Consider the following 11180-nt stretch of genomic DNA (forward strand, 5'->3'; position numbering starts at 1 on the left):
AAATGGTTCAGCAAATGGAAAGTGGAAGCATATTTGACCATGCCGCCTGAAAAGGTCACCATGCAAGAGTTCCAACTGTCTTTACTGAGCACTTTGCAAACTCAGTGGCTGACAAGTGAAAAGAGGGTAAAGCTGGAATATTACCAAGACAACATAAATCCCACATGTTGGTCTACATACATGTCCATAGAGACTCATGCTCAGCCTTATATTAGCACACCTATTCCCCTTCTATATCGCATAAACATAGCCAGGTTTCATACGAGATCTCATACATTTGCAATTGAGAAGGGAGCTTGGATGCATCAGCCCAGACATGCTAGAGTCTGTACCCTTTGTGACATGTAGACAGTTGAGACGGGGGCACATGTGGCTCTATAGTGCCCTCGATATGCACATATCAGGGAGGACTACCAGCAGATACTGGAGGACTCCTCTCAGCTGACATCAGTTCTCTCTATTGCCTCTCTGGTAGCATTGGGATCTTTTATCACTCGTCTTTTGACCTGGCGTCAGGAACTCATAGACTCCTGACCCCTCTCCTTGAGGAGACTCTATTTTACATTGTATTGAGACGGGTCCCATGGGTCATTTTTGGCCCCCCGAGGACATTAATAGACTCTACTTCTACTTCTCTCTCTCTCTCTCTCTCTCTCTCTCTCTCTCTCTCTCTCTCTCCCCATAGCGTGTCGCTCAGCTCCATAGCTTGCTGTGCGTCGCTCCAGCTCTCAAGCCTCAAACCTGTCGCTTGTCGTCCAAGCCCCAGGCTCGTCGCTCAGCACCCAAGCCCGTCGATCATCATTCAGCCCTCAGGCCTAGTCATTTGTCACCGTCGACTAGCAGCTAGTCCCTTCACTAAGCCCTCATTATCGAGAAGCTCGTCACCTAGCAACTTTTGCAGGTCATCGTCAAGCAGGTCAAGGAGGAGATCGCCACCACCACCGTCGAACCCTAACTGCCGCCATCTCTACGACTTCTCAAGTCGTCTACTAGCAGAGGCAAAACCCACCCTAGGTTGGGATGAACCCTTAGCTTAGCCTGGGGGGTAGCCTTAGCAACGGGGATCCCTTAGCACACACACCAGATGGATTTCGCCAAAACTAACCTTTTAGCCACACCCTAGCCCGTAAACAACCCTCCTACGCCTCCATAGCCTCAATGCCATCTCCCTATGCCTTGACATACCATAGATTCTAGAGTAAACTTGATCCACATGAGCAGATTTATTTCCTACAAGGTGAACTCAGAGATGCAAAGCTCCACATTACGTCTCTGGAAAAGGCAGTTTCAGAAATGAAAGCAAGGGCAATGAGGGGATAATTCAAGCCCCTGCACCACATCTTGTGACCAAGGTCAAGATTTGATTACCACTCGGGTCAAATCGATAAATTAGGAAATTTCAGCAAGAATGGACAATAAAATCAACAAAAGCAAGGTATATGGAGAAGTACAAGAGCAGGAAAGAGGGCTTCTCATGCCCCGTGTCTACGCACCACCTGAAGATTGGCATGAAGGGAGCCTGGCAGCACAAATCTATAAAAAAATAGCAGCAACCCCTCAAATTGAGTGGGAATTAGAGGACATAGCCTGTGTTGCCCAAGTTGGGACACAAGCCATAGTGGTTCTCAATGATAGGAAAGCAAGAAGTAAGATTCTCATGCAAGCCAATAAGCGGAGAGTTACCAAGATATGGATCTCGGAGGAGCTCACCCCGACGCAGCTCAAGATAAAAGCCATAGAATTGAACAAAGTGAAGGACACTCACAAGGAAGGAAAATGGGTTGTCTATAGAGATGGAAAAGCACTCATCAAAGACTTCAAAACCAAACCCAAGGACTTTCAATCTTAAACTGATGTAATGCAAGCCGATTATCTTTCATAGTGTATTGTATCTAAGTTATAGTAACTTTGGGAGTGGTATCTGCACTTCCAAAAGACTTTCAATCTATAACTGATGTTGGTGTTTATCCTTTTTGTGTGCGCCTTGTCTCATAGGCCCGTGAGGCCTCCTAGTACGCCCACTAGCCTTTGTCTCGCGGATACACGACTTTGTTGTACCCCCGCCCTAGCGCCGATCAATCATACTTGGCCTTCCATATCTCTGCTACTATGCCAACCACAGGGAGAGCCCCCCTTGCGCCTGCACGTGTCCAGATCCAATTTGACCATGCCCTCAACCCAGTGTATGCGAGTCACTTAGCCAGGGCGCTTTCGGCCCTACTCGGTGATGATATAGACCTCGTCCGTGCCTTGGACACCCTTGACTCGGTGGTAAATGACGCTGCCACCAAATCCTTTTCCACAACCCGACCCACGCGAGTCCAAGATGGGATGCCTCAAAACCCTTGGTGTGTAAACGAGTGCAGAGAGGTGAGCCCACCTCACACGGGAGCAGGCCTTAGGTCATCTGAGCCACGGAGGATCTTTCGACAATTGACACACCTCAAGAGGCGGGCCTTTCTCACATACAGGATCGATGAGATTGTCAGATCTTTTCGAGGAGGAGATTCGACCAGTGGGTGGGGATTTGTGTCGGAGGGGAAGCCACCTATCCTCATCAATGACCCGGATGCGTGGCACACGTATGCATGTTCTCTCAATGATACCCAGGTGCAGAGACCACTGGACATGTCCTCTATGTCCAGGCCCACCACTTGTCACTCGTTTACCACACAAAATGTATGAGCTGCACTCCTTCGACTACACAATCAAAAAGAACGGGATCATGAGGGCCTACAGACTAAGCACTTTGTACATGGGTGGGAGGTTTTAGCCCCGGTCCTAGCACAGATGTTCAACCAAGCTATTTGTCACGGCTTACCATCTGCTTGGAGCACTGTACCGATACACAAGCCGGGGACCCTATGGAGATTGGGAACTACTGTACCCTCATGAGTAGCCATACTCTGGCCAAGATGTATGGATTGGGGCTAGAGAGGGAGCTCAACAATCATACAGAGGCTCGAGGGCTAGGACAAGTAGGATTCCAAAGGCAATAGTCTACTTTAGATCACATTTTTACTCTAAGAGCTATCATTGAGGAGGCAAGGTCTAGACACCAAAAAGTCTACACGTGCTTTGTAGACTTTTAGAAAGCCTTTGACACTATCCGAAGATCCCGCATGATCAGGAGACTACAAGAGATGCAGATTCCAGAGACGCTTATTTTGGATGCGGTGAGCCTATATGAGTCAATCATAGGCAGAGTCCGTGCCCCAGATGGTTTGTCAGACTAGGTCGAGAGTACGATCGGGGTGAAGCAGGGCTATCTACTCTCACTGGCCTCCTTTATATCGATGAGATCACATCCTTCATAGACCGACTAGGAGCCGAGGGATCACTACTGGCTAACCTCATGATACAGTATCCTCATGATACAGATATTGCTATATGCTGATGACATAGTCCTTATGTCATCTTGAGCGGAAGGACCGCAGAGACATCTAGAGGCAGACGCAGCAGATCTGAGACATTTTTGCTGCTCATAGAGGAGCCACCACGGTGCCGGGCTTCGGCTTGCGAGTCCCAGCTCTCAGCCTACTTCAGCTAGTCTCTAGTTTATATCTGATTTTTGCTCGAGCTATTGATCTCTATAGATTAGTTTAGCACTCAGCAAGGGCCCTAGCGCGCCCTTTGCTCCAACCCACTGAGGCTTGTATGAGTTTTTCCTTTTTGGTGTATTTTGTACCTTGTCCCATAGGCCCGCGAGGCCTCCCACGGACATTAATACACGCAAATCCACTTACCCCACTCACTGAGGATCTCTATTGGGCAGTTCCAGATCTCTTCACATAGACTTCGTATTGAGAGTGGAAAAGCAGAGCGCCTACCCAAGGAGAGGCGCATATGCACATTATGTAACATGCAGGAGGTTGAGATGGAGGAGCACTTCATCTTCAGGTGTCTTGTTTACTATGAGATCCGAGGGCGTTTCTACTGCCTCTTCAGAGATAGCTATGGGGTTTTGTCCCGATTCCTCTCTTATCCAGATCAGAGATGCTTGGCAGGCTTCATTCATGAGGTAGTCAAGCACCATGAGAGGATACTTTGATCACGGAGATAGGAGTAGACTTCTTCCTTGGCAGATCCCTCTCAGAGCTCTATCACGGAGTTCTTTCAGCCAAATCACTTGGAACCCACAAGACGAGGCCTCAACATGATCGTGACCTAGAGCCAGTGACTCAACAGCTCAGACAGAGGGTTGACGCACAGATTACAATTGGGGATATCCCCTCCCGGTTTAGTATCGAAGCCCGGCCGACAAGGATTACTATAGCCCTTGTTAGGCGCAAAGCCATGACCAGGAGACGTCATAGGGCCGCACCCATGAGTGGCCGACATATCACTTGGACCCCCCACGAGACGAGGCCTCGACATGATCGTGACCCAGAGCTAGTGACTCGACAGCTCAGACAGAGGGGTGACGCACAGATTACACTTGGGGATATCCCCTCCCAATTTAGTGTCAGAGCCCGGCCGACAGGGGTTACTGTAGCCCTTGTTAGGCACAAAGCTATGACCAGGAGACGTCATAGGGTCGCACCCGTGAGTGGCCGACAACACTTTATCGCCGATTTCATGCCTCCATTGCCTCATCCACCTTGATGTCCTGATGATGATGATGATGAGATTGATATGTAGTCGACCACCGACATGACTATGTTATACTTAGTACTTAGTACTACCATTTTGCATTTTTTGCATTTTGCATTGGTGTGGATGCTCGTTTAGTAGCTTCACCCTCGTTTGTACCAGGATTTTCACAGTCTCATAGACACATCGGGCTTCCGAAGACTTTAATAAACTCTCTCTCTCTCTCTCAAACTGGAAAAACTAGATATAATCAGCTGAATGGGTGGAGCCTCTAAGCAAGCATCTGCACTGAAGATAGTACAACATAAACATAAAAATACTAAAAATACTAGTATAAAGTGTCTAAGCCCATGGAGAGGACAAAAGCAGTAGTGTGGTTTCATTGTAGTGGTCCTTTGTATGTTGGCAAAGGATTTAAGTCCACGAGAGGCTCCGGTGATGTACGGGGCTTTGGTGGCAGCATAAAACCCATGATAGAGCACTTGCGATGGTCTGTATGCGTGGTCTGTTGTGGTCTCTTGGCTGTACACACAAACACGCACACACACACACACACACATATATATATAGAGAGAGAGAGGTGTACACACACACTTTTTTTGGGGGGGGGGGGTGAAATCAATTTTAATTTGGATAAAAAGTAATTTCTCATTCAGCAAAAATGTGCATTCATAGCGGTGGAATCACACACACACACACAAACACACAGTGCACGCACGCTATGGCGAATCTCTATTGCTTTGCCTTCTAGCTGTGCCACCTCCGTGGCGTAACTGCAGTTTGTGACTACCTGCCTCAGCATTGGCGGCCTGCTTGGGAGCTTCTACGTTATTGTGACCTGCAAATGTCTTGCGAAGAGCCTCCTTAGTCAGTGAATCCCTCTGCACAAGGCTAGGGCGCTGCCATCTGCTATCTGCGATCTCTAGTGCTCCCAATTAGCTCTACACAGCATGTCCAAGTGCCTCCTGCATTTGCGACTCTCTGCCTGCCCCAAATTCTTGCTCTGCAACCTCTCTCTCACAGATTTTCTGCCCTCTTTCCGCTTTCCCTGCTCCTGCTGCAGCTTGCTGTGTCTGGGTGCGTGGGTTTTGTGTGTGTGGGTTAGTTGGGGCTGCCCAGGGTCTGTTTTCTGCAATTTCTATGTCAGATTTGTGTGCTCTCTTCTGCTCCCTGTTACTCTCTTTCCCACCGTCTTCTACAGCCTCTTTGTCTCGGGGTTTGCTACTCTTTTGTTCATATCGGGGTTTTCTACAGCCTCTTTGAAGACACCAAAAAAGATTGGAAGGAGCCCGCTCCTACTGTAGGCATCACGGTTGAGGTGGATGACATTGTTGACCCAGTAAGGGAATATGCAAAAAATGCAGTCATTATCTTTTTTCTAGGTAGAATGCCTGTTGTTGCAGATGTGGGAAACTGGTTGACATGCACTTTGGGGGGATGCTTTGTTCAAAAAGTGCATTATGCAGCCGTGGTTTTTTTTTTAAGTCATCATGACAGACAAGCAACATAAGCGGAGCATTCTTCTTTATATTATGAAGAGTAGATGCTGTGTGTATTGCCTTGGGTCTCTCATCCGGGACTATCCATCTCTCATTAGGTATTGTTGCCTGAGCCTTGGGTATTTATGATGCAACATATACTTTTGCATTTGTCTATTGCAGCCTTTGGCCCCCGGCAGCCTATCCAATGGGATTTTCTCTTGGGTCACATTGATGGCAAGGTAAAGGGATGCATGTTTGTCTCTAGCTTTCTTTTTTATTGGAAGAAAATACTCTCCCACCTTAAAATGGCATGGCCGAGATACTGTTGCTGGAAATTCTTTGCATGTGGAGAGTCTTCATTGGTTTAAAGTGTTCACGCTCCTATTTTATTTGATCCAAAGGCATTTGTCTTGTCAGGGATGTTCTTGATGATGTTGGTCTGGTGATATCTTTTCCTGTAGCAATCAAACATTCTTGTTTGGGAAAGCATTATCAGCCTCTTTGGCATGTATTGTCACATATGCTCGGCGAGTGCCTCGTCTTGAGTCTCTAGACCGTCTCAAAGAATGGGCCCTTTTTTTGGATGATCCTTCTTGTCATTCATTGTTCTTTGCAGACATCACAGTTCACATTGCTATATAAGGTTGGCGTTGCCTCTTTCCTTGGGTTTCTCTTCATGCCAATTGCATCTGGTCCATGGCATGATCTTCTTAATGGTGGCACAAACGGTTGCGGCAAATTTGGGCATGCAAACTTCCACTTCGGCAACAAATTTTATTTTGGCATGTTCTACTTGTTCTCCCGTTTGGGCAGATTTTGGCACAACGGCACATTGCCCCTGTCACTTGTCGCCGATGTCTATCATTGCATGAGACTATGCCTCATTTGCCCGGAATCTCAGGATTTCCTCTTTCTGCTTTAACAGCAGCTTCAAGCTCTTTCCCTAGTGCCTGTTTTGGCAAGTTATGGGGTTGTTTGGTACTCATCTTGTCAGGCAGGGGTATGGTCTTTCTTTCATTGAGTTCGCTATTGGGTACTATGGACTCTATGGAAAGACCGCAACCATAGCGTCTTTGGTGATCCTACCCTGGCCAAATATCGCTTCTTCCAGGAATCTTTATGGCAATCCGTCTATGACTGCCTCCATGCTCACCCAAAAAAAAAAAAAGAGTGTGTGTACATATATGTACACACACACACACACACATAGAGGATTAGGATGAAGTAGAATGATATTATGCTGTAAACAAAGGGAAGGGTTTTTTGCAGGCAGTGTGTGCCATCAACCAGCCACCTATCAATATACTGGACAGCCTCGTCAGCAAAGAATAGCTGTCTTGGGCAGATGTGAACAAGGTGGGTTGGCAGGCTGGGTTGGGCAGACTCGCTTTTGCACAAGAGGCCTTTAAAAGACTTGCTATTTTGAGAGGAAATGAAGGGACCTGGAAAGGTCTAAGCAGGAAGCAGGAAGCAGCAAGTCGGAGAAGGGATCACCACTGGCCAAAATGGAGTTTGTGGGTTGGAGCAGCTAGGATTGCACGCAGGAAAGGAATAGCACAACAGGTCAGGAGGGTGAGGATAGGAAGTTCATTTGGCAAGGAGGTACCATCCAGGATAGGATATACACTTAACATGAATGTAGGGGACAGTCATGAAGCTAGAGCGATATGTTAGGGAGTCTGCTATTTGCATGTCCAGTCTCATCTTCCAGGCGCCACGAGGCAGCATGTACATGTAAGCTCACGTAAGGAGTGGGCAGCCCGTTTACTCAAGCATTGTTGCATCTTCTCAATTAGTTTGCACAAAGCAAATAGTCTAGAAAGGGTGAGTGGGTGGCTTGGTTTGCAGGGCAATGATGACTCTTCGTGGTGTTTCCTTTTTTGCGTAATTGATTTGATGATTGTTCGTGCTTGTATGAGTTAGTGGATCATGCTTACAAGAGTGGACATCTGCATCAATCTATATGCAAGATAAGGCCCTGAATTGAAGTATGTGCTTTGTGATGGGTAATGAGTAGTGATCCCTCTTAGTGGTGCATTGACTTTCTTGAGATTTACACATGCCCCGATCTAACCAGTCCTTTGTACTACCGCTCAATAGGAGCTTTTACCTCTCAATAGGTTCCACACATTGCTTCTCCATAGTCCTTTTAGTAAAGAAGAGGAATAATTGTAGCAGTATGCCCTCATACTGTCCAAAGAGAAAAACGTTTTACCTTTGAAATGTCTCATACTTAATGAGATTAAAAGACAGTTTATGATGGCTCTAGGGTATGCCAAATAGCAAACAGAATCTAAACTCATCTTAAATACTGCAGGTAATTTAGGAGCATTCTTAAAGACAAAGAAGTTATTCTCCCTGTAAGAAACCAAGCTTAAGCCTCTCCCTAGAGGCAAATCTAGGTGATGGCTATAATAGGAAACCAGAATATGGTTCAGTGTCATGATAAGACCAACCAGGCGTGTTGGAAAGGTAGTTACTTTTAGAAAGCAATAGCCTTTCTAAATAGACAACTGACTTCGAACTCAGTGAAAGTATGTGTGAGTGCGTGGGAGATTTTTCAATGAGAGATGAGGGCAGAGGGTGTAAATAATAACATCTGCACCTCTTTAGCGGACTGTAATTATTAAGCATGTAGAGATAAGTGAAGGTAAAAGAGAGGGGTTTGGAGGGAACTAGAGGGATATTCACAGTTAACGGTTGGGGGATATTTAGAGGGATGAGCAGAATTACTAATATGAATGTCATTCCTTGCAGCTTGGTTTAGGTGATGCCGTGGACAGAAGTGTTCCTGCCGAAGTCCCTACTGAAGATCATTTTGTGCAAGATGTCACATGTGGCTGGTGGCATACGCTTGCCTTGGTAAAATCTGAGTAGACATTGTATACAAGAGCACCTTTTTCAACCTTGCTATGTCAATGACCTTCTCCATTGCAATTTTGAATCTCCTTCAAACATGGCTAAAAATTTCTCTGGGGAGAAGCGAGTCACCAAATATATTAAGCAAGATAGTTATTTTTTGTGGCATATTCTGCCAAGATCAAGACACTCTAATCCAGATATTCCTGATTATAGTGCAGCATTGTGGTTCTTCCCTCATGACCACTTCCAAATTGAAACAACCGCAAAGGGCTTGATCCAAAGCAGAGGTTAAAATATGAAAAGGGCTTTGTTGTAGAGTTTATTGTAACAAGCGTTTTAATTTATGCCACCTAAAGAGACATGGCATTCCTAGCATCTGCTTCCAATATCTGAACAAAAGAGTCTTAATAGTCAGAGTTGATCGTTCCTACAATACTGAAACAGTTCTATTAAAAGCTGTGTGGGTTGACATATGCCCATAAAAGTGTACAGCATGATTTCCACCAAAATAATGAGTGCAAAACTTGAGAGGTAGCGTGGTATAGGTGAAAAAAGGTTCATGGTTATGGAAAAGACGTAATTTGTTTCGAGATGTATGCAGTAGACTTCTGAAAGATTTTTTGAAGTTTGTGAACTGGTGTTTCAACTGAAATTTAGACAGAATCGTTTCGTTTGCATAGCTTGAACAACGGAACAAGGCGGGTTGTGCCACGGGGAAAGAATTGGGTATTGCCAGTCGCTTATCGCACACGATTTGTCATAAGATTTCGTCATGTTCCATTTAGAAGAGGTACATGGGACTCTTGTCAACACGGACAATAGGTCTTTGTCCAATGACACCCTTGAAGTATCACATTGAAAATCCAAGGACTCACACCCGAGAATGTCATCGGAGTTTACTCCCATGTTATACTTGGATGCTCCTTTGTGTGATTATTCATGTCTTATCCTACTGTCAAATAAGGGATTCAATTTGTTTTTTAAAAGGAAGCTGCCCCTTCTTGCTTTTCGGGGTGCAACTAAGTCTTATCTTTCAAATTCTCTCACACTAAATCACGATGCAGGGCTGACAAGCATTCATGTACTCTCGCTGAAAATTCAACGTAGCTGTCCTGGGCCGTTGTCATCACATGACTTTAAGCCATGCATTCATCACCAGCAGCGCTTTTCAAGGCCCCATGCTGTTTGACCTGCTGCAGTGTCCAGTTTTCAAACTCAGCAAAGCTAGCACAGCAGCTTCCTTTGAGGGTTTGCTAGCCCAAACAAGCTGATTGGCTGAAGACTTTGATTTATACATAGGTGCAATTGGTTGAACCAGCCTGCAAAATCTTTGTCAGGGCTCATATTTATTGCTCTGGAAATCTGGGAATCCTTCACAGGGACGTATTTTTGCAATGCTAGCTTTGCAGCCTTAGAAGGAGCGTGTTTGTGAAGGACTTAGCCAAAATCACAGGGTCAAAATCTAAAAGAAAGCGGCATGTGCATGTACATGCTGACAGGCAAAGAGCGTTTAAGGGTGAGAACAAAAAATGCTAATGAGTTGCAAACAACTGGGGTTCTTGGGCAGGCATATTCCCACTTTGGAGAAATCTGTTACTTTGTTATCCTCTCCCTCTTAGACCCAATTAGATGATGTAACATGTGTAGTTAAAAGTTAAGCATTATGCGTACAAAGGGAGGGCTAGATCAATCTATGTACTTCCCCACTTGAATACATCCATCCATGCCATGTTCCTCCCCTCATGGCTACCCACTCACATCATATATGTATCCCTATCTCCCTTGTTCTTATACTTTTGCCATGAACAACGAGAAGAGGTGGAAAAACAAATGCACTACAGGACCTTGTCCCAAATAACCCAAAGAGTTAGTGACACGAGAGGTGTCATGGCATAGCCCTTAGCACACCACATTGCACGAGTAGTGATCTACTCTTCTACCCGACCACTTTTCAACGTGTTGGTAGCAAGACATGGCACACATTCCTTGTGGGCCGTGGCTTGCAAGGTCTTTGTCTTTGATTCCTTTGGTAGCCTTGCCTTATATTGGATTTGTCATGGCACAATATATTTAGCATATCTCATTGAATGACTGTAACACACATCCACAGATAGGCGGTGTACGAAGATCAACATAAATGTTTGCCATGGTCATGTTGCAATTCGGGAGCCTAATTCCCCCCTGGACCATTTCATATATCTTATCTCCCCATCTCATTCCAAACTACGTTTTGTTCCATGCATA

The 11180-nt window shown here is 45.7% G+C and overlaps 1 protein-coding gene across 2 annotated transcripts in view; it reads left to right on the forward strand.

Moving 5' to 3' along the window:
- Positions 1-9521, forward strand: part of LOC147883718 (Regulator of chromosome condensation (RCC1) family protein) — a 43316-nt gene extending 33795 nt beyond the window's left edge. Inside the window, exon 11 of one of the 2 annotated variants that reach the window (XM_087398060.1) lies at positions 8832-9521. In XM_087398060.1, the coding sequence (XP_087254186.1) occupies positions 8832-8951 (120 nt within the window). In that variant the 3' untranslated portion in view covers positions 8952-9521. The remainder of the gene's footprint in view (positions 1-8831) is intronic. The other variant, XM_087398061.1, reaches the window with a different exon arrangement.
- Positions 9522-11180: the final 1659 nt, after the last annotated feature.

This window comes from Dipteris shenzhenensis, chromosome 27 (genome assembly GCF_047967505.1).
Source record: "Dipteris shenzhenensis isolate YYH24624 ecotype China chromosome 27, Dip_SZ_1.0, whole genome shotgun sequence".
In the NCBI taxonomy this organism is placed as follows: domain Eukaryota; kingdom Viridiplantae; phylum Streptophyta; class Polypodiopsida; order Gleicheniales; family Dipteridaceae; genus Dipteris; species Dipteris shenzhenensis.